Source organism: Aotus nancymaae, unplaced genomic scaffold (assembly GCF_030222135.1).
Source record: "Aotus nancymaae isolate 86718 unplaced genomic scaffold, 86718_ANA_hifiasm-v0.15.2.pri h1tg000018l, whole genome shotgun sequence".
Lineage (NCBI taxonomy): Eukaryota > Metazoa > Chordata > Mammalia > Primates > Aotidae > Aotus > Aotus nancymaae.
The window spans coordinates 17,484,362-17,508,137 of NW_026988430.1; the positions used below are offsets into that span (position 1 = coordinate 17,484,362).

The window sequence follows — 23,776 nt, forward strand, 5'->3', positions numbered from 1 at the left end:
ATTTCATCTTCTCCTTATATATCCCCTGTTGCATTTAATGGTACCATCATTAACCAATCACCTTTGCCAGAAAGCCAGGAGTCATCCCTGCTGCCTCATCTTTCTCACTTTCCTGTGTCCTGATGGAACACTTCTCAAATCTCTCCCATCTTGTCTGTCTTCTCTCTTCTTGTCCAGCTTGGTTGACCAACTATCCCAGTTTGCCTGGAACTAAAGGAGTTTCCTGGACTTGGGACTTGGAGTGCTAACACCAGGAAAGTTCCAGGCAAATCAAGCAAGTTGGTCACCCAAAATCTGACCTTCATCTATCCCCTTCCAGTTGGTCTCCCTGGCAATATCTGATCCTCCTTAAGTCCATCTTCCTGCCCCTGTTATTCCATCCTTAAAACCCTTCCGTCATCTCCCATTCTTCAAGGACAGAAAAACTCTTCAGTGTTGCATAGCTTCACTCCACCACTTCTCCATCTGCAGCTCTGAGCACTCCCTGCAGGCTCTTCCCACCATTTGTTTGGAAGTGTTCCTGAAGTCACATCTCTGTGCCTTTGCTCATGCTGGTTGCCTGACCTGAAACCTCATTCCTCCCTTCCACCTCCCCACCTTCTTTTTATAATTCCTACTCATCCTCCAAGTTGAGACTCCAGTGTCATCTCCCTCAGGAGGCCTTTCCTAATACTTTTTCCCCTTCCTTCCACATCTCCAGCCTCCTCCCCTCACCCAGGTGAGCTAAGTGCACCACCTCTGTGCTTGCCCCCATAGGACCCTGCAGACACAGTCATGGAAACATTTGTGACAGGATAAATGGCATGATCTTTGTATGTCAATGACCTGGAAGCTCCCTAGGCTCAAGACCCTCATCTTAGTTGGTGTGGTGTCTGGCCTGCAGCAGGGCCTCACCAGATGTTTGTTGAGTCATCTAGTCTGCCCTCCATCTCACGCCAGAACCGGAAGCTCACTCTTTCTGAGGCAGCCTATCCACTGTAGGAGAGCTCTGATTGGCTCAGAGGTCTGCCTTGAGCTGAAATCTGTCTTTTATAGAGCAGTCCGGTATTTAAGTTTTAGGTTCCAAGGTGGACCTATTTACCTTGCTGTTGCATTTCCTCTTTCAAAGTCAGTTCCTTAAAGTGGTTTCCGTTTTTAATGACCTCTTTAAACCACCTGGTCAGGGGCTTTTTGAAAGTCTAAACTTATCACTTCAGCAAGTTCCCTTTTATCCCTACATGGACCCTGCTAGGGGAAAATTCTAGTAGCTGTGCTCTCCTCTTGGAACCAGGCAGGTCCATGTGTATGTTTTGTACTAATGGATTGGATGATAACCACTGAGCAGTAAGGGGAACCTCATGGTGAGCTGGAGTGAGAAAGAAGGCAGAGACAGCTTGAAGAACGGTATGGGGGCAAGGCCATTGTGGCTGGCTTAGTAAGTTTAAGGGTCAGATATGACCTTAGCTGGACTGGAAGTTTGAAATAGAAGATAAGTGGGAAATAAAGCAGAAACAGAAGAACTGGGGCTTTAAGTATGGAAAATTGGTAGCCAACAACAGAGAACAGGAAACAATTAGCAGCCCTTTGCCCATTCCTTCATCTTACTGAGAGCAGAATCCTTTGCAAATTCTGCATCTGGCCCTTTTCACTGGCTTCCATGGCTGCATTTATAGACTAAAATCTAAGACTCCTGTGGTCCTTATGGGCCAAAGCCAAGCAGGTAGGGTGTATCTAGGTGTGCAGACCACAAAGGGAAATGAAAGGCATCTGCTACGCTGCAGGCAGGTGGGAGCAAGCCCAGAGACAGTGTATGATTACCTAGAAGTGGGGGCCACGTCCATGGCCAGGTCATGGGGGCCCAAATCCTGCCAGAGACACCTAGAGCAGCCTGATGCTAAAGAAGGAACACCAAGTTGAGAGTCAGGGAGCTGCCCCCATAGCTACCACTGTGCAGGCTTCAGTGTGTCATATTCAAGCTCCAGTCTTTTAACCTAAGGAAACCATGCATTTCACTCACCAGCTGCAATCAGTTCAGGTGCAATTCCATTAACTATAGCAAACAGAAAACACCTGGCTTTTCCACCTCCTGCCTCCCCCGCCAGCTCATGCAGGACTTCAGCCTCCTGCAATCTCTCCAAGTATTTCTGGAAGGTCATGAGTGGCATTCCAGTATCAACAATCATTCCATTAGCTGTCCAGTCAGTGCCCACTAGGTTCCACTGCCTGGCCCCCTGACCACAACCTCCCACTGTGGCTGACAGCTCCAGAGCACTAAAGGTGCTTTTAAAAGGGTTTGATTTTTGTTTTTTTTTTGTTTGTTTTTTTGGAGACAGAGTCTCACTCTGTTGCCTAGGCTGGAGTGCAGTGGCGCAATCTCGGCTTACTGCAACTTCCACCTCTGGGTTCAAGCAATTCTCCTGCCTCAGCCTCTCAAGTAGCTAGGATTACAGATGCCTGTCACCATGCACAGCTAATTTTTTTGTAATTTTGGTAGAGACAGGGTTTCACCATGTTGGACAGGCTGGTCTCAAACTCCTGACTTCAGGTGATCCGCCCATGTTGGGCCTCCCAAAGTGCTGGGATTACAGGCATGAGCCACTGTGCCCTGTCAAGCTGCCACAGGTTGTGTTGGCAGCAGGGGAGAAGCCCCCCTCCTCTGCGTGTTACCTTCTGTCCTGGAGTCCTCTGTCCTCAATTTGTATACATGGCTCATTTCTTTTCTCATTTCCTGGACTATCAAACCCCGTCTTACAGAGGTTTTGGTAAATCTGTCTTTACTCACAGCTCACCCATTCAGACTCACAGGAGTCTATGGTGATAGGTGGGGACTTGGCCTAGGGGACAAACCAAGAAGAGAAAGAACCCACAGTAGCTTCCCCTTCCCCTCTGACACCTGAGACTTCATCACTGAGTCCATTAGTCATGCTTGGCTCCTTCTTGGAAAATTATAATTAATAAAGAGTTCTTAATAGGGTCTTGGGCTCTGTTCCACACACTTAATATATACAGTCTCACTTAATCTTCACAACAATCCTAAAAGGTAGCACAGAGAGATTAAGAAACATGCTCAAGGTCATACAGCTAATAAGTAGCAGAGCCAGGATTAGAGCCTGGGCAGCCTGGCTTAGAGACTATGCTCTTACCCTCCTCCCAGCGGATCCCGCACACCCTGTCCACAGACTTCTGGCTGGCCTACCTCCACCCCGTAAAAGTTCAGCTGAAATTCCTGGGCATGCACGAATCCTTAGTTTAGGCTGTCTGCCTCTCCTAAGTGACGCTGAAAAATTCAGCAGTTGTTCTTAGCCCTGCCTACACGCAGGAGCTTTTTAAAAAAATGCCCATGCCTGGGCTCAACTCCATGCCACTTAAATGAGAATCTCTGCTATTATGGTTTTTTTGTTTTGTTTTGGAGACAGAGTCTTACTCTGTCACCCAGGCTGGACTACAATGGTGTGATCTCTCACTGCAACCTCTGCCTCCTGGGTGATTCTCCTGCCTCAGCCTCTCAAGTAGCTGGGACTACAGGCTCATGCTTCCATGCCCAGCTAATTTTTTTGTATTTTTAATATAGGCGGGGTTTCAACACATTGCCCAGGCTGGTCTTGAACTCCTGAGGTCAGGTGATCCACCCGCCTCCACCTCCAAAAGTTCTAGGATTACAGGCGTGAGCCACCACGCCAGATTGATACTATGTTTTTGAAAACTGATTCTTATGGGCAACCAGGGTTAGGAACACTTGAACAAGATGGTCTCCAAGGCCTCTGGCAACTCCAGGGTTCTGTGGTTGTAAATTTCCCAAAGCTGCTGTCTGTGTGTGGAATGAGCCACAACCTTTGAACGCTCTACCTGGAACCCATAATGCTCCAAGTTCTCTGCCCAGTGGGAGGCGACCTCTCTAGAGCTACTCCCTCAGGTCAGGAGTTATAAGGATGCCTGGGGGTGCCTTCCTTTGGCCTGGTCTGAGGCATGGGCTCCTTGGCTGCTTTCTAGACCCTCTGTGTCTGCTGCAGGTAAATAATGTATGTGATTTAATGCTGAGAACTGGGGTCAAGACTTTTAAAACCCCTGAAATACCCCCAAATTCCACACGTTAACATGCTGGTCATATAGGAGGTGCTTGGAAAATGTTGAAGAAATCAACACTCAAGCTCAGGCAACTTGACAACCTGGCAAGCACTAGCCACAGCATTCCTATTTGTGTTCAAAATCAAGGACAACAGGTTGGGAAAAGATTGAAAAAACTATGTGAGATCCAAGGGCAAGGGCAGCCTAGAAGCAGTTTGTGCAGGGTTGTCACTACTCAGCCACTTGCAGGTGGAGAGCTGGAGACCCCATGTTCTAAACTGAAGAAACACACCAGATGCCAGGGTAGGAGATGTCAGCAGGGCTACCTGTTGAGCAAAGGCACTCAAGCACGCCATCTCTCCCTTGCAGACAGTGACCAACACCTTCAGGACAAACGATATCCAGATCCAGAGCCAGGACCAGAGGCTGCTGACATTGTCACTGGACAAGGATGATCAACGCACTTTCAGGGATGTGGTCAGGTGAGGCTGGACCTGCCACCCTTAGAGGTCCAGGGCCCACGGGACAAACCGAAGTAAGTGCCAGCTCCTGCCACCTCCTGCCTCTAGCACAAGGCACCTCATTGGAGGCAGAGCCTGTGGCCAGGCAGGTGTCCCTGGTGAGCATGGGCTGAGGCCACTGCCCTATGCCTTGGATCCAGGAAGTCGAGGCAAATGAATGGCTGACTCAGGGCAGCAGCTGATATTGCATTTTCCCCAGATGCCTCTGCATACACTCAGCCTGCAGCCTCCTGATCCAGCCCTCTCTGTAGGCACGGGCCCCTCCCACATAGGCTGACCTTCTATGGCATCTGTGTCCCAGTTAGCCGACCCTTACTGGTTTCCCCTCAGGAGGTGTGTTGCGGTAAGGGAGGCATACACAGAGTCACTTGCTTCAGGCGTCTCCTCCCAGGCCCAGGTTGTTCTTTCTCTTTCTTCTGCATGGCCGCCTCCTCTATGCCCTACAATAACAGCTCTGCCTTTCAGATGCCCTGGGCAGATCTGATCCCTGAGACGGGTCACCTGAGCTAGTCTCTCTCCACCCACAGATTCGAGGTCGCTCCCTGCCCAGAACCATGTGCTGGGGCCCAGAAGTCCAAGGCGCCATGGCTCAATTCACATGGGGAAAAAGAGATGGAAACGACCAAAGCCAAGCCCAAACCCCTCCTGATGCCTATCAACACGTTCTCTGGCATTGTCCAGTGAGCCTGCGGGGACAGCAGACCCAGGAGGAAGGATATACTACCCCACCAACCCCAAACACTTACACCAAGAGCCAGAGCAAGGCCCAGCTCTGCGGGGCAGCTTTGGCCTTGACCAGGCGCCAGTGAGTGTCTGGGAGCACAGGGAGCCTGCTGTGGGGGCTGTGATGAAGAAGGGCTCACACAGAGGCCTACGGATGGCCCGGGCAATGCCACAGCTGCTTGAGAACACACACACCAAGCCCAGCTTCTCACACAAATGTCTACTCCTTCATTTAGCTTTAATTCCCACTTCTCCCACTGTCCTCTCCCACTCAAGCTCCCCACCCAGCCCTTAAAACCAGGGTTAGAGCTGCTGTTTTGACCAGAGCCCTGTGGTCCTAGGGGAAAATGGGAAGCAGGGAACAGCAATGGCACCGCCTCCCTCCCAAGTCTCTTCCCTTCCCACTCTCAGGCCACTGCCCACCTCACCAGCCCAGGCAAGGGCCTCTATCAGGTGAGGGAAAAATGTCAGATTCAATAAATGTACACTGAAGTCCTTCTGCTTTCATCTCATATCTAGCAATATTTATATGTTAATAGGAATCATCAGGGCAGTCCTTTATATAACCCAATGAGTCCACTTGGGCCAGGTCAGAGTTCTGTGAAGTATATACTGGTATGTTCTGTCTCCTGCCTCTTGCTTGCTCTGTCACTGCTCTGGAGTGCAGTGGCGCCATCACAGCTCATTGCAGCCTTGATCTCCAGGGACCAAGTGATCCTACCACCTCAGCCTCTCAAGTAGCTGGGATCACAGGCACATGCCACCATGCCCTACTAGGTTTGGGTTTTTTCTTTGTTTTTTTGGAGGCTTTTTTGGTAGAGATGAGGTCTTCCTATGTTGCCCAGGAACATAGGCAACCTCGGCCTCCCACCTCAGTCACCCAAAGTGCTGGGATTACAGGTGTGAGCCACCACACTGGCCAAGCCAGAGATTAAATACATCAAAAATTCTTGGCTTTTATGTTCAAAAACCTACATCCAGGTGTAAAATGGATCAATGACACATCTTTAGTTTCCTCATCCCCAGAAATAGGTATGGTGTCGGGGGAAAGAAACAGAGAGGACAAAATGCTTGGACTTGAGTCCTATCACCTAGATGGAGTGCCAGGGGATGATGGTGGGCATGGGGGTAAGGTGAGGGTGGTAGAAGATTCCCTTTTAAGTTTGGGAATCCAAGAATAGAGAAGAGGGCACTTTGCCTTGGGTCTCATTGCCCCAGGAGTGGAAGCAAGTCTCAATGGCAGGACACATTCTCAATGCCAAGGAGAGTGTAAGATGGACCACCTGGGGTGCAGAGGCAGAGGGGCCCAAGGGCAGCCTTAGAGAGAGCCCCTGTGCCTGTATGGGACATGGGCAGCAGGCAAAGATTTTCTCGGGCAGCAGTGTGAAGCATGGTGACTGAAGGCCAGGTGCAGAATTGTGGGCACCTTCACAGACACCAGCACTGTGCAGCAAGGAAGGGAGCCTGGTGGATGCCATTCACTCCATTCTCACTGCCCCCACCCTGACTCTGATGGTTTTACTTGCCTGAAGTTCCTGGGCAACACCAGCAGCCAGAGGCTGAACAGGGCCCATGGTCTAGCTTGGGGTACACCCTGCAGGCCCCAGGACATGCCTCTCGCACACCTGCACATGTCCAGGCACATTGGAGTCTGACACCTGCCTCCCAGTGGACATGAACCCAGGACAGGTCAGGACTAAGAAGTGGATGGATGTGATATCCTCCACTGAGGTTGTCCACAGCAGGACCCAGGGAAGGGTGGGACTAGGGACTATCATCAGTGTGACCGAGGTGGTTTTAAACCTGAAATGATTGCAGTAGCATTGAATTAGAGTGAGTTTACCTGGAGGAAACTAGATTTTATTTTTCCTGCCACTGGCATGATGTAAACAAATTCATACCAATTTGATCATTCAGTCATTAGGTTTTCAGTAGACATCTGCAGCGTTTACCAGTTATTTAGGTTAAGTGAGGCCCCTGGGCCTCCTCCCCAACATACTGTGTACCAGCTGACAATGAAGGCAAGTCATAGATCGAATTCCATTACACATAGAGATGTGTTGCCAAGTACTTCTGCTCCATCTCCAGCCAAATTAGGTGCTCCGAGCAAGCCTTGTACAAAAGGCTTACTGAATCAGTGGCTGTACACTGGACCATTCTGAAGCAAACCCTATGGCATCCTTCCAAAGGGTTTGGACTACTGGAATCTCTAGATTATATCCTATTCCAGCAAGAGAAGAAATGCTTTCAGAAAAATTATACCCAACCCAGGTGACTTGGACACCACTAATTTCACCAGTGAAAAACTATTTATAATATCTATCATGTTCGTTAGTGAAGACACTTCTGTTGATTTTAGATGAAGTGCTTGTCTTAGCTATCTCTGTCTTTTTGATGAAAGGCTAGCTAACCACCTCAGCTGTGTGTACTCTCATACAGGGCATCTGAGCACCCTTAGGTATAGATTAAAACTAAGCAGCACATACATAGGGTTCTGGGGGCTGCCACGTGCTGGCAGATCGGCTGCAAAGAGTGTCCCTGGACGACTGCCATCAGCTGTCAGCCCTCCTTACGGATTTTCCCAGGTGGAGACAACCGTGTCATCCAAGGTCATGCCACTTCCCAGGGCAGCACGCATCCAATGAAACCATTCTAGGCCCTGGGATCAAAAATACTTGCCTTCCTGGGGCTTGGATTCTGGTGAAGACAGACAATAAAGGTCAACACATAAACTATAAACCTGTAGTGCCTTGGACAGTGATAAGTGCTAGAGAGAATGACAAAGTAGGGAAGGGGAGTGGGATTCTTGGGGGCAGGGTGGGGACAGGGTTATGGGATTTGCGGTGTCAGCTGTTGGTCACTGATGGGGTAAAGACCTGAAGAAGATGAGGGAGAGAGCCTGGTGGATGCCATGCATTCCATTCTGGCTCCCCGCAGGCCGACTCTGACGGTTTTACTTGCCTGAAGCAGTACAGGTGTTTAGCCCAGGCTCCTGGGCTGCAGTGGCAGCCAGAGGAGCCTGGCTGCCGGGGCTCAGAGCGCAACGTGCAGGCCCCGGGACGTGCCCCTTGCGCACCTGCGAACTTCCGGGCAGGTGGACCGCGGTGGCGGCGGGACGTGACAGGTGCGGCTCGCGGGACGCCGGCCCCACCCACAGCCCCGCCCCCACTGCTCCTCTCCCTCTGGGCGGAGGACCTGAGGGCGTTGGCTGGGGGCGGGCATTGACCTGGTGACCGTGGCGCTGCCCCAGACCCGGGCCGCAGTCCCACTCGCTCGGAGCCCCGACCCCTGAGCCCCCGTCCCGAGAACAAGGGGCTGCGCCTGCCCTGCGCGCCCAGCTCCGCCCTCTGTCGGCCCAGGCCTGAAGGAGCCGGGCAGCCATGAGCGCCAACCCTCTATGGGACATCAGCAGGGCGCTGGGGGTGGCCAAGCTCTTTCACCTGCTGTGCGGGGTCCGGGAAGCCTGCGTGACCCCTTTCCTGACCCTCTACCTGAGGCAGCTGGGCTTGGCCGCGCCCTGGGTGGGCATCCTAATGGGAACCAAGCACCTGATTGCTGCCTTCTGGGCTCCCATCTGTGCCATCCTGGCCAAAAACTACCAGAAACAGAGAACACTTCTGATCGGCTCCCTGCTCTGCTCGGTGGGGGCCAGCCTGCTGATGGTCCTGGTTCCACTGGCAGACAAAAATCGGGTGCACCTCTCTTGTAATGGAAGCAGCAGCGTGACCAGCACAGATGCACTACTGGGGGTCACACTACCTGTGAACATCACCTCGGCCCAAGAGCCTGCCTCTAGCCACCCAGCCAAGAGGACTGGAGAGGTGGAGGTGCCTAGCTTCAGAAAGCCACCTGGTGAAAGTGACCAAGAAACTTTCGGTGATCTTCACAGCTACTTAGCACTCTCTGTAGAAGGAGCTAGGACCACATCCCAAGTTCTCCTCCATCCTGACACTTCAGGGCTGAAAGGTCATCCCTGGGAAGTTACTTTTGAGCTGGTCAAGACTTCCCTCCCCTTGCTTGCTGCCGGGAAAGGGCCCGGAAATCCAGCCAATTTGTCAGGGACCCAGGGGAAACCCTGGGCTTTTGACTTGTCCTTGGAAGGGTTGCGGTGGATTTTCATCCTCTCCTTGGGGTCCATGGCGTTCTGGGAGCTGCTGACAGCACCTCTGGAGCAGGTGGCAGATGACATCCTTTATGAGTACCTGGATTTTGTTGATGCCACTGACCGATACAGAAGCTTGTCAGTCTGGAGGTTGCTGGGCATGTCGGCAGGCGTGTGTGGCATCGCAGCCTTGGTGGGGCAGCTGGACTGCTTCCTGATGACCAGTGGCCCCCGGGGTGTGGTCCACTTCTATGGCTACTCGGTGGTCAGCATCCTGGCCTTATTGGTGAGCATTGCCTTTCCCATTCCCATCTATCAGCTGTGGGAGCCCAGCTACAAAAGCGTCAAAGCACTGTCTATTGTGGGGGGTGACCCCCGCCTCATTCTCCTCGCCTCCACCGTTGTTTTGATAGGAGCCATCATCAGTACTATCCAGAACTTTCTGTTCTGGCACATGAAGGACCATGGGAGCAGCGAGCTGGTCATGGGTTTCTCGGTTGCCCTCAGCTTGCTGGGGGAAATTCTGCTTCATCTGTTCAAAACGACATTGCTTAGGAAACTGTCCAGGGCAGGCCTGGTGGGGCTGGGGCTGGGCTGCCTCGCTGGGCAGCTGCTCTACTACTCTTTCCTCTGGAGCTGGTGGTCTGTCCTCCCTGTTCAAATCTTGAGTGCCATTAGCAACAGGGCTCTGTGGTGGGCTGTGGAGGCCTCAATAGAGGACCTGACCACTCCCCGCATGGAGAGGGCTCTGAGTGCCTTGTTCCGAGGCCACTTTCACGGGAGTGGCTGTAGCCTGGGCAGCTTTGTCGGGGGCTTCGTGGTGATGCGCTTCAGCCTGGCTGTGCTCTACCAGGCCTGCTGTGTGGTCCTGTTGCTCTGGTTGGCCTTTTTCCTGTCCATACAGCGGAGGCTGCCCCAAGAGCGGAAAATCAAGTACTCAAGGCTGCTGTTTATAGAGATGAGTGACACCAGTGACTCTGAGCAGGTGACAGAATGGGACTGGCTTGTGAAGGCCATGAAGGAAGAACCAGACTGAAAGGGCTGAGAAATACAGAGTGTTATGATCTAGGATGGAACGAGGGGACTGAACAAAGCTCAGCCTGCCAAGGACTGCAGGGAGAAAGCAGAAACCTGCCCTGGACTGCAGGGAGCCTTGGGGAAGAAAGGGGAGGGTGTCTATGCTGAAAGCCCAACAGGATCATCTCATTGCATGATTTTCTTTACTTTTGTAGTAAAAGGAGATTTAACGTTTTGCCATTCAATCTTTTTTTAACTAATGGAGGAAGAATACATTTGCTTTTAAAAACTTTCCCTTTGTAGTCACTATATTTTGATGTGTAAGGTTTGCAAGAGTCCTGACTCAGGTGCTGTTGAATTCAGCAATGGTGGAAGGGATCAAACTGTCAGTGACAGGAAGACCATGGGGACCTGAAGGACTCAGTTGGCAGAGAGGGCAGCTGACATGGGTGAATCACGGCATTCCCATGGGTCATAAATGCATTAGCCTGCTCCTAAAAAAAGCCATGCTGTGGGCAGGTAAGAATGGTCATGAAAACAAAATCCTTTCTGTCCCCACTGATATACAAGTGCCCACACTCACACTCAAGTACTTCCAACAGGAGAAAATAATGGGAAATGTTTATGTGTTGGGGGAGGAGGGAGTGGGAGGTTAATAGGTTTCATTCTTACCTTCACATAAATGTGTGTCCTACTTAGAATCATTGTCTACATTTACATCAGAGCAAGGGCAATTTCATGTCTTTTGAACTCACATTTTGCATGCTCCACCTCACAAGAGCGCATGAAGATTTTTTTTTCTTTTTTCTTTCTTTTTTTTTTTTTTTAGAAACAGTCTCTCTCTGTTGCCCAGGCTGGAGTGCAGTGGGGCAATCTTGGCTCACTGCAACCTCTGCCTCCCGGGTTCAAGCAGTTCTCCGCCTCAGCCTCCCAAGTAGCTGGGATTACAGGCGCCCACCACCACACCTGGCTAATTTTTTTATTTTTAGTAGAGACGGGGTTTCACCATTTTGGCCAGGATGCTCTCCATCTCCTGACCTCGTGATCCACCTGCCTTGGTCTCCCAAAGTGCTGGAATTACAGGTGTGAGCCACCGCGCCCGGCCTAAGATTTTAACATCTGATTTTATTGAGGTGCAGACGTCTCCATAGGTAAGAGCGCTACAGGTTCTCCACACTATGGAGGCACTTGGTGGGATTTTGGGAGTGACAGACTAGTGCTACTGCCTTCCCAAACTCCCCCAGGGAAGGGCCTGAAATAAAGGACCCTTTATTCCAAAGGCCAGTCCCCAAGGGCCCAATTGGTCTACCTAATCATCACTTAAAAATAAGGTATTGAATTTAGAAGAAGCCTCACTGCACAAATGCAGAAAATGTCTCATAGCCGGAGAAGGTGAAGCAGAAATATGAATGTCCACAGGGTCAGACATGGTACTAGGATCTTTGTTTTTTTTAATTCGCCCTAAGAAGCTTTAGGGTACAAATAATCAACAAAAAACTACCTCCGCCTTAAGCAATTAGAGATTTGTCTCATAAATATAAGACATTTGGGGTGGGCAGTGCAGAGGTGGTGCCTGCCACTGCTGGATGACACCACTGGGGATCTAGAATCTTTTCATCTCCTCACACTGTCATACTCAGCCTGTAGGCAACCCTCCCAGATTTGTACTCTCATAGGAACAAGACGGCTGCTGTTCCTCCACACCTTTCATCCATGTTCCAGGCAGTAAGAAAAGGGAAAGACAATAGGGCAAAAAGAAACAGGAACAAGTGTCTATATCAAGAAAATAGGCTGCATGGTGGCTCATGCCTATAATCCCAGCACTTTGGGAGGCTGAGGCAGGAGGATTGCTTGAGCCCAGGAGTTTGAGACCAGCCTGAGAAATATGGTGGGACCTTGTCTCTACAAAAAAAAAAAAAAAAAAAATTAGCCAGGTGTGGTGGTGTGCAACTGTAGCTTGAGCTCAGAAGTTTAAGGCTACAGTGAGTCGTATTTGTGCCAATGCACTCCAGCCTGGGTTACAGAGCAAGACCCTGTCTCCAAAACAAAAAAGAAAAAAGATAAAAAAAAAAAAAAAAAAAAAAAGGAAAGATAAGCCTCCCCAGAAATTCCTCAGCTGAGTGAACTGTGTCCCATGGCCACCCTAGCTGCAAGGAAGTCTGGGAGGAAGTATTTTAAGCTAGGCACAGTTACACACCAAGCAAAATCAGGTATGCATTAGGAAAAGGGGGCTGGACATAGAATTGGCGAGTAGCAACATCTGCAGCAGTATCCACAATGGAACTCACAGCCAGGTCCAGCTTACTGCAAAGCCTGTGTTCCTTTAACCCCAGTAAGCCAGCTTCCCCCACAGAAATGACTTCAGCAATGTGACCCCCACAACTACTGTATGAAAACATCAAGTTTGTTATCTGCATTTTACACATGAGAAAATGGAGTCTCAGAAGTCACACATTGGGTCACTGGTAGAAACACCACCAGAGTCCTGGATCTCCTTACTCCAAATGTGGGGTATTTTCTTCCATGCCAATAGTTCCCCAGCCTGGCTATCGATCCAAGTCTGAGGAGCAGATGCAAAAAGCCAGGTTCCTGGGTTCCATCAGAGTCTCACAGGCAAGCTCAGAAATCTGCATTTTTAGAGCAACCTCCAAATGATTCTGATGTGGTTAACCAAGCACTGTCCACTCCATTGCCCTTTCCAGCTCTATCTGTCTCAACACTTCTTGCCAAATGTTTCTATTTGCAGTGAAACAAATAACAACTACTGAGTGGTCACTTTAGGCTGGACACTGTTCTAAATAAAGTACACGGTGTACTCCTACTAGTCATCAAGCAATCATAGAATGTAGACACTATTAGCATCTCCAGTTTACAGATGGCAGAACTGAAGGTTCAGTAACTTGCCTGAGGTCACGCAGTTAGTAAGTGGCAGAGCTGTATTCAGATCCAGCCTGGTGGCTCCTGGGCCTGAGAGTTATTAATCACTGTGCTCTATGGCTTTGAAATTGAGGGGAAAGGGGGGAAAATAAATATTAAGATTTACGGCAGCCATCACTTGAAACTGATTGGATAGTAATTTTGCTATTTAGACAGAACACACAATAATACCAAAATACAAACACGTATATGTCCTCTTAAACAAAAGGATGAGGAACAGGAACTGGCTTAAGAAAAGAGTTAAGTAAGTATGATTTAGCCTGAAGAGGAGGAAAAGGGAAGAGAAAAAGAAGCGTGAGTTGGGGGGAGGGGTTGTAGAGAAAGAGAAGACGGAAGACTGAGGGAGGTGACGACTGATGGATCTAAAAGATTTTATGGGAAGGATGGGAGGCTGAGAAGTTTGTTTGGGCTATTTAATGTTTGACTACCTTCCATTCTTTTTTTTTTTTTAGACGGAGTTTCGCTCGTTACCCAGGCTGGAGTGCAATGGCGCGATCTCGGCTCACCGCAACCTCCGCCTCCTGGGTTCAGGCAATTCTCCTCAGCCTCCTGAGTAGCTGGGATTACAGGCACGCACCACCATGCCCAGCTAATTTTTTGTATTTTTAGTAGAGACAGGGTTTCACCATGTTGACCAGGATGGTCTCGATCTCTTGACCTCGTGATCCACCCGCCTCGGCCTCCCAAAGTGCTGGGATTACAGGCGTGAGCCACTGTGCCCAGCCAAACTCCTGACCTTTTAATTCACCCGCCTCACCCTCCCAAAGTCCTGGGATTTCAGGTGTGAGCCACCACACCCAGCCATGTTTAACTTTTAAAGAACTGCTAATAGTTTCCCAAAGTGGTTGTGACATTTTACATTCCCACCAGCAGTGCATAGAAATTTCAGCTTCTCTACACCTTCACCAACACTTAGTAAAATCAATCTCTTTAATTTTAGCCATTCTAATAGGCATGTAGTAGTAGTTTCTTGGTATCCTTGGGGAATTGATTCCAAGATCCCGCCCCCCCCCCAACAGATACCAAAATCCAAGGATGCTCAAGTCCCTTGTATATAATGGCATAGCATTTGTATATAACGTAAGCACATCATCCCATATACTTTAAATCATTTCTAGATTATGCTATGTAAATAGTTGTTATTCCCTATTTTTGCATTTGTATTTTGTTGTTTGGATTATTTTTGATCCATGGTTGGTTGAATCAGCAGGTACAGAGGCCACAGATACAGAAGACAGACTATATCTCATTGTGATTTTAATTCACTTGTCCCTAGTTACTAATGATGTTGAGCATCCTTTCTCTGTACTGTGCTGTTGAAAATTAATCAGCATCATAGAAGTACACAAGAACAAAAACAACCTCAGGTGACTCTAAGAGCACATTACCTATCAGAATAGTAAATGCTTCAAAGCAGTGGTGTTTGTTCCTTGAGTGCTTTAATGGGGAAAAAGAAAAGAACAAAACAAAAAGACTTGATAACTTTGTGTCGTGGATAGTTTTACATACTCACAAGCCTAAAGATAGAATCAAGCCAGATGATCTCTAGGCCATATCCCCACACATACATTAGAATTATTCTCGAAGAGTCTTTATTAGCATTGCTAATAAAATGTAAAAAAAAAAAAAAAAAAAAAAAAAAAAGAATTCTCAAATCTCAAAGGTTTTTATTTTATTTTATTTTATTTACATTTTTTATTAGCAATGCTTTTGGAGAAAGACCCTAAAGGTTTGAGGTTTTTTTTTTTTTACATTTTTTTGTTAGCAATGCTTTTGGAGAAAGACCCTTTGAGAAGGATTCTAATGTATGCATGGGGATATGGCCTTTGTAGGAAAATGCTGAGACCACTGACTACTTTCAAAGTCTATAAAAATTTGGAAGATGATGTGAGACGTCAGTCACCACCCGCGGAGGTCTGGCCTACAGGCCCTGAGTCAACGACAGATGAATGAATACACTCTCACACCATTACAGTGATACAAGTGGGCTAGGGATGGCCACTGGCTGCTTTCCGATGGCGAAGTGCAACCAATCGACCAAGACCCCATGTACATCCACATATTTATTCATAACAGAGGTTCTAAGTCAACACACTTGCAGATAATTAACATGGTTAAAAGACTGAGAGTGGTTTTACTAATGATAAAAGCTTTAGGTTCCAACCCAGAGTAACCACTATTAACAGGTAATTCCCCTTTGATCTCCCCCTGAGAGGGTCATCCAGCACAAAGTTTACACGAGTAAACAGAATAGAGACAAAGGGATGTAGGGTAGACAGACTTAACTGGGAAAGCCTCGTCCCTATCTTCCCCCTAACTTAATGGACTGTTGAGAAATGTTAAGTTATTGAGAAATGCTAAGTTAATGAATATTTAGAAATGCTGAGTGTATGATAGAATATATTGTTTGCTAGAGAGAACAATGGCAAGGAAAACCTAGCCGGCCCTCCACCACCAAGTAGAAAACTACTTGGGCATTCCAAAGTGGCAGGACAATATATAAATATCATACACAGGTTGAAACAATTCTTTAAGCCATCTGACCCTGTCCCCGTGGCTCCCTTGTGGAGAATACTTTTTAGTTTGTCTGCGATCAGTGGTAAGCAGGCACAAGCTGCCTATTTGGCATATTTTGTTATGAGAAGATACCGAACATCTGTTTGTTAATAATGATCACCTGTTCAGAGAGAATAAATGCATGGCTCAGAGTCTACTCAGGGCCCTTCAGCCTGGAATGCTGTCCGCCCCTGAGGCTCTTAGCTCCGAAGGCTGCTGGCCCCCAGATAGACCCACTTTGCCATTCTATCTGGGTGTCTGTCTCTCAATTCCTTCAGGGCTGCCTTGGTGGGAGTCTTTACCTTTACGGCTGAGCTGGCTCTCAGTAATCAACCAGCTGGTGCCTTTGGCCTGCCCCAATACAACCTTTTGGCCTTCCAAAAGGTTTGAGACTAATCTATAACTTTTCCTAATATGTCTTTAATATTTTGCCAGCCACCCCAAGTGAATACCAACAATGATCTTCAGTGCAAATTACTTCTTTCAAACAAAGTCTGTCCCTGCCACTCCATTTGCTGCATGGATCTCCAGCATGCGGGGTGGAAACAGTAGTCTTTCTGACAGGTATATCGTTATAGGAAGCCTTTCCTGACCAATACGTACTTTTTTATTTCTGCTAAAGTTGGTTTACCATTCCCTCTCTGACCTTGTTTCAAAGAAGTGGCTTTTCACATTTTAGGACATATAGTTTGCTTTAATAATCTGATGAATATCACAGGTGCTTTACCCTGAAGTATGCATGTCGGACTTTTCATGCTGGTCACATTTCATGGATAAAACAACACCAACAACAAAACATTCAACGGCCTCAGGCTAATTATACAGATTCACCTGCTTGAGGCAGATTTTCTGCCAAATACCTTCCCAATGGCCCAAATTAGGAAACCTCCTTCCTAATTTTGTCTTCCCTTTACCCCATGACCAGTGACTTTGCTATCACAAGCTTCCCAAATTCTCTTCACTTTGCTGCTTCTCCTTGTTCAGCCCTGCAGGCTTCTGTCTTTATGCAGGCGGCACCCTGGGTGGGGTGTGCAGAGTCAGAGGCTGTGATAGAGGAAAGTGGGCTCAGAGTGAAGGCCCTGGGGAGGTTCTTCAGGAAACACAAGAATGTCAGGGCTCAAGCTTTCGTCAAGTCACCCTTCCTTCATAAGCATGTACTGAGCGAGGCTGGGATCCTTCGGGGTACTAGGTGAGTCTTTAGGAATGCATCCATCACTTCCTCCTGCATAACATCACCAGACACCTCCCACATCTTCCTGGGGTAACTAATGTCACCTCCCAATGGCTTTATGCCATTTTTTACATTTTGTTCCCAGGGCCACAATCATTGTTTGGGGATGTGCATATGAACTACCCTGTCCAATCAGAGTAACACTCAGTGGACTCTCTCCCTTGGATATGGGGCCAATGCTAACCACCCTGTCTACTTGTGCAGAGGTGAGACCTTGAACTGCATTTTGCTTCTATGACAAAGCCTGCCTGGGAACAATACTGACAAAATCAGAAGGAAAGGCCTAACCACAAAAGCATGTCCACAAACAGAATGGGCCAGGACAAGGTAAATGTCAAGTGAGAAGTTCAAATAGTGAGCATTTCTCTCTGGGCAGGTGGGACGGCTGAGTGCAGAGACCTTCTGAAAAGACCCTCACGGAGTTTATAAAATAAGCCTGCATATGAAGGAAGGACTAGGTCATAAAGACTTAGACTTCAGGTTGTAACTTTCACTCTGTTACCTACTTTACCAATAGGTCAGTTAAGCTTTACAGAATCAAAAATAAACACAATTCTTAGCTCCCGGTCTTGTAGCTATTAACAATATTGAGTCTGACACTCTGAGATGTCTTGGTTCCAGCTAAGAAGAAAGTAAATATTGAATGAACCATTAACTATTATACTAAGGTTTACTTAAACCATTATTTTCCAAGTGAGTTTGTAAAACATGCAATCCTAGTAGGTGTAGGGTTGGGGAGAACATTACGTAAGGATTCTGTCTGTGGCCAAACAACTTTGGAAAATGACGTTAACTATTGTCATCTTTTAGAAACTTGCAATGCCTATTAGCAATTGAAGACTCTCAAAAGCCTGCAGTCAACAAACTTGTTTCTCTCTCTTTGACCTATAATTCCTCTTATTTGGTGACACAGCAAATGTCTTCCCATGTAACACTAATCACGATCTTTCACAACTAGTGTTCCCTAGGAGACCCTTTGAAAAATGCCATTTGTAGTTTTCTGGATGATCTTTTCAACCCAATAGAGTTGGTGCCAGGGACAAATCTGGGCTCCCACACCCAGACTAGCAGGAATCTTGTGCATCATGCCAATAGGAGCTAGACAAAGCTTATCTCATCAAGTCAGAGCATCACATTTATGAAGTAAGATATTAGTATGGCCTCTTTGCAGGTGAGGTGACTAAGGTTCAGAATGGTTAAAATTCAAAACTAGGTCTATCTGACCACAGAGTCCATCTTCTCAACTGCTATGTTCAACCAACTCAGGCAGGTCGAGAGGCTCTTCCTAGCAGGGAAGCAATGATCAGAGGTAGGAGCACAGCAAAGATTAGACACCAGATTTATGTGTAGATTTTATAGGGGATTCATGGAAAACAAAGTTGAAAAGATGTATTGGAACAGATTGTGAACCCCTTAAGCCTCAATCTAAGGGAAAAAGAACTCACACTGGTTGAAATTTGCTTCTGCTCTCTATGCCTCATACCTGCATACAGCAGTGCTCATAATTCCCACACTAATCTCAATTTACAGTAGGGGAAAACAAGACTCAGAAAGGTTAACTGGTCTGGCCACTACAAATCCATGGTTCTTCCTCTGAAGACTATGGGGCCTCTAGAAGAGAAGATTTGACTAGCCTGTGGAGAGAACTGAAAGCTTCTTTTTTTTTTTCCTTTGAGACCAAATTTCATTCTTGTTGCCCAGGCTGGAGTGCAATGACACGATCTTGGCTCACTGTAACCTCTACCTCCCTGGTTCAAGCGATTCTCCTGCTTCAGCCTCCTGAGTAGCTGGGATTATGGGCATGTGCCACCATGTCCAGCTAATTTTTTGTATTTTTAGTAGAGATGCAGTTTCTCCATGTTGGTCAGGCTGGTCTTGAACTCTCGACCTCAGGTGATCCTCCCATCTCAGCCTCCCAAAGTGCTGGGACTACAGGTGTGAGCCACCGCACCCCGGCCAAAAACTTAACTCTTGCCTGTTGCGAATTGAACAATGAGTCTGAGTTGATGGAGATTATGGGTTCTGAGACATTTGTTTTGGACAGACTACTGCAATTTTCCAGGCAAGAAGTGGCTGCATCCCAAAAGATATGAGAATCAAGTGACAACATAATATATGTGATGGAATTTCAGAAGTGGAATCAACAATCCAGCCCTTGGCTGTTGATTGGATAATGGGACTGGGGAGCGAGGAAGAAGGAAGATCAAGGATGGTGGATGATTTTATAATTTTGAACCCATGTGATGAGGGGGAATTCCTCAGAAATTGCAGAGCCCGGGAGCCCACGAAGCCATCCATCCAAAACCTGAAACTGAAGCCCAGATCATAAGAATTATAGACAATATGGCAAAAACTCCTCATCTGCTAGCTTCCTTCTACAATTGCTGACTGCCTGAGACCAGAAGCCCTGCCACTTGGTGATGTGTGATATGGGGCAAAGCAGAAGGCATACCTAGCATCCAGTGGCTTTCCACAGCCGTGTTCATGAAACCTTTATCTTTTTGCAAGCCTGGATTTGAAATGGCTTGGAGACATGAGGCTACACTGGACCGAGGTTCTTCTCAATCCTGGGAGCCTGTGGTCCACAATAGAAACGTGACTGGTGAGGTGTTGCTATGGTTTGAATATTTGTCCCCTCCAAAACTCATGTTGAAATGTAATCCTCAGTGTGGCAGTATTGAGAGGTGGGACCTTGAAGAGATGATTGGTTCATGACGGTGCTGCCATCATGGATAAGTTAACGGGTTAATGAATTAATGGATTATTATAGGAGTGGGACAGGTGGTTTTACAAAGAGAGAGACCTGAGCTAGCATGCTCAGCCCCTTCACCAAGTGACGTCCTGTAATGCTTTGGGACTCTGCAGAGAGTCCTCCCCAGGCTGAAGGCCCTCACCAAATGCATCCCCTTCACCTTGGACTTCTCAGCCTCCATAACTTAAATAAATAAATTCCTTTTCTTTCTAAATTACCCAGTTTCAGGTATTCTGTTATATGCAACAGAAAGAGGACTAAGACAGTTGTCATCTGCTACAGAAGTAAAACTTACAATATGATCCCTGGGCAAGTCACTTATCCCACTGGGTCTCAGCTCCCATGTCTGAAATATGAAGGCCTTGGTCTTTCTGACCTTCTAAATTTGTGCCTCTTGGCCTTGACATGATTCCCTTCTTTGAGCCAAGGTCACACCGGCCCTTCTCACCCTGCAGAATAGCATAGCATTCTGGAACCCGAGAGATGCTGGGGCCTGGAATGAATGTTCACCTCCTTTCCCAAAACCTGGCAGTAAGTTCCTGGCAGAGGGACTACGTTGAGACCAAGGCACCAGCTCTATAGGCCAACCTATCTGCCCTCAAAGTCAGAATCCAGAGTGGTGCGATGAGCCAGAGGGTGTGTGGGAAGTAGAAAAGTTCCTTTTAAAAGCCTCCTTTCTTGTTAAAGAATAAGTGTGCTAATAATTTTGTTCAGCCCTATCCTATGCAGCTGTCAGACATGCCATGCTTACAGGTACATAGTACATTTCTACATCCTTGTACTTTAACCAATATGTCTGTGCTAGACGCGCTCACAGGCATGTCCCAGATCTCCAATGCTTTTCCCTGTTAAGAAAAGTTTTAAGTTGTTAGCCAATCTGGTTTTAGTTTAGATTGTTGATGTCTGGCTCCAGCCAATGGAGATCAGACACACCAGTAAGAAAGACCCCAAATGCGTTAGGGATAAATCTGTGTGTTTTCCTTTGTTTATTGTATTCTTGTGGCGCCATGGCTAGCAAGGGTACCCTTCCTGCAGTCCAGGAAGTAAAAATCGTGTTTCTGAAAGATCCTTTGTCTCAGTGCTAATTTTTCTTTGCGGCACCGAGCATCTATTTCCAAATTCTATTTCCAACAGGGGGCAATCCGTGGTGACTGGAACTTGGTGTCTGTGGCTGAGAGTTCCAACATGGGGGGCTACTGCAGAAGGCGGAGGTCTCGGCAGGTACCCTCAGTGCAGGGGCACCTTCCTACTTGGCACTCGCTGTTCCCTTCGGCTTTGTTCATGTCGACCCCCACAGGCTGCAGTTTTGGACACCTGCATCCCCTCTGCCCTTTTCAAGGGGCGGAAAGCTATTTTTCTGCATCCACAAGGGGGTGGAATGGCTGTAAGCGGGACTGAAGAGGGCTTCTGAAAGCAAACCAGGACAGGAAGGGAGTGGATTCGACCAGGGGTTCCGAAGCTCTCCACCAGGGGGTACCAAACACATGGGAAAACTAGTGTCCGTCTTCCTTGGGCAAAACCGGTCCCTGTGCCCTTCCCAAAGCTGCAGCTCAGGATGAGTCCAGCAACCTGGAGACCTTTTCGTTCTTGGAGCTTGGAACTACAGAAAACCCCGAGGACCAGGTGCCGTTGCTAAGCTGGCTTTGTGAGAGACAGGAAGTGAGTCCTGGGTCTGGGTAAAGGGAACGGCTGCAATGGCTTCCAGTGGAATTGGCAGATCAGCCCGGCCAGCCCAGAGCAGCCCCTGGCAGCCCTTCCTGAGGATATAGACTACCCTGATGTTACCTTCACCTTAATCAGTGTAAATGTGAAGAAACAGGAGAAATCGTTGCATGTACTTCTTGAGTTTCCTAGGGCTGATGAGGGACCACCTCAGGTCAGAGTCACAATAAATCCAATTTCACAGGCCCTCACTTCCTGCTCCTCAGCCCCTTCCCCTTTCAAGCCTGGCTTCCCAGATCTCATCAGTTTATATCCCAGTACCTGCAGAGAGCGCCTCACAAGCATTTACAAATAAGTCCTGTCTCATCAGGCATTCACTGGATCTCCCTCACCGTGGAAAAGATGAGAAGATTTGTCCTGGGAAGCTTTCAAGAAAATCCCAACACCTTCCACTATCCACATATGACAATCTTCTTCTTTCAGGAAGCATATGGCATCAAGAAACAATGCCTCTTCCTATTGTTCTTGGCAAATTACAGCAAAATCTGTGTGCTCTTAACCCAGAAAAGAGATGACACTTCCCGGAAGGAGAGAATATAGCACCTGCTTTTGGCTTGGCTTGTGACTAAAGTCTCTCTTCTCCGAGGTTGTACTAATTTCTTTTTTCTTTTCTTTTCTTTTTCTTTTTTATTTTTGAGACGGAGTCTTGCTCTGTCACCCAGGCTGGAGTGTAGTGGCATGATCTTGGTTCACTGCAACCTCTAGCTTCCTGGTTCAAGCAATTCCCCTGCCTCAGCCTCCTGAGTAGCTGGGATTACAGGCACACACCACCACAACCGGCTAATTTTTTTTTTGTATTTTTATTAGAGGTGGGGTCTCACTATGTTGGCCAGACTGGTCTTGAACTCCTGACCTCAGGCAATCCGCCCACCTCAGCCTCCCAAAGTGCTGGGATTACAGGTTTGAGCCACCGTACCCGGCCTGTTTTCTAAATTTCTATTAGAGAATAGAGAGAAGCTTGCCCCCAGGGAGGTGAATTAGGTACAAGAACTATGATTGGATGTTGCCACTGAACTTACCTGAAAGGAGGTAAGAGAGTTGGGAACGGATGCCACCAGGGGGCCCACAATTTTTAAGGCAAGTCATAACAGGGATCTGAACATCTTTCCCCTCGACAACAGCTGCCCCCTTGCCTTAGAGCCTGGCCATCAGCAGCAAATAAACCTCACTGTGTCTGTCCCTGGGACTAGTGAGCCAGACCAACTCGGGGACTCAAGGTGTTTGGATATGTGAAGTCCTACCTTCCACAGAAGACCAGAGGTTGTGTGGTGGTATCTGAATTTTGTTTAGCATTGTCTTGAACAGGAACTAAAGAAGCATTTCAAGAAGAAAACAATTGTTTTTTTAAAAACTTAACTCTTCTTTGTTATTTGGTGATCAGAAATCTTTGTCTCATTGCAAACAAAGGAACCTATGTAAGGGCAATTTTGGAAAGAAGAGGCACCGGGTGCCATTACTGCATTCGTACTGAGGCCCACCACCATCATGACCACCAACAGTGGAAATGAGAGATGGGGTTCACATGTGGGTGACAAAGATGTGGATGACAAAGGCCTAGCATCAAAGACAAAATCAACAGAAGGGAAGAGGCAATGTATGGAATGGGTTAGAAAGTACTAGCACGTCATACATCTGATAAGGTGTTAATATGCAGAATATACGAAGAACTCTTAAAACTCAACAACAAAAAACCTAATTTTTAAATAGGCAAAGTACTTAAATAGACATTTCTCCAAAGAAAATATACAAAAGACCAGCAAGCACATGAAAAGATGCCCAACATCACTTATCATTAGGGAAATGCAAACCAAAACCACAATGAGATACCATCTTTCACACTCATTAGGATGGCTGCTATTAAAAAAAAATAGGCCAGGCGCTGTGGTTTGCCTGTAATCCCAGCACTTTAGGAGGCCAGGGTGCGCTGATCCCTTGAGGTCAAGAGTTCACCTAGCTAACATGGTGAATTCCAGTCTCCACTAATAATACAAAAATTAGCTGGGCCTGGTGGCACACACCTGTAATCCCAGCTACTCGGGAGGCTGAGGCAGGAGAATTGCTTGAACCTGGGAGGCAGAGGTTGCGGTGAGCTGAGATCGTACCACTGCACTCCAGCCTGGGTGACAGAATGAAACTGTGTCTCAAAAAAAAAAAACAAATAAATAACAAGT

General features: G+C 47.6%; 2 protein-coding genes and 1 long non-coding RNA gene across 10 annotated transcripts in view; 2 read left to right on the forward strand and 1 right to left on the reverse strand.

The window, feature by feature from the left end:
• PIK3R6 (phosphoinositide-3-kinase regulatory subunit 6) overlaps positions 1–8,088 on the forward strand; it is a 66,279-nt gene extending 58,191 nt beyond the window's left edge. For 5 of the 8 annotated variants that reach the window (XM_064378320.1, XM_064378321.1, XM_012457580.2 and 2 more), the window contains 2 exons: positions 4,414–4,526; positions 5,093–8,088. In XM_064378320.1, coding sequence (XP_064234390.1) covers positions 4,414–4,526; positions 5,093–5,249 — 270 coding nt within the window. In that variant the 3' untranslated portion in view covers positions 5,250–8,088. The remainder of the gene's footprint in view (positions 1–4,413; positions 4,527–5,092) is intronic. The other 3 variants (XM_012457579.2, XM_021674724.2, XM_064378319.1) reach the window with 1 other exon arrangement.
• LOC135275760 (uncharacterized) overlaps positions 1–23,776 on the reverse strand; it is a 126,404-nt gene that overhangs the window by 68,130 nt on the left and 34,498 nt on the right. The window lies entirely within an intron of this gene.
• MFSD6L (major facilitator superfamily domain containing 6 like) lies at positions 8,479–11,052 on the forward strand. The gene has a single exon (XM_012457400.2). It carries the CDS (start codon positions 8,669–8,671, stop codon positions 10,424–10,426), a length of 1,758 nt encoding a protein of 585 aa, XP_012312823.2. The 5' UTR covers positions 8,479–8,668; the 3' UTR covers positions 10,427–11,052.

What these genes read in the sequence shown, in the direction of transcription:
- MFSD6L (XM_012457400.2), top strand. Translation starts at nt 8,669, where the DNA reads ATGAGCGCCAACCCTCTATGGGACATCAGCAGGGCGCTGGGGGTGGCC.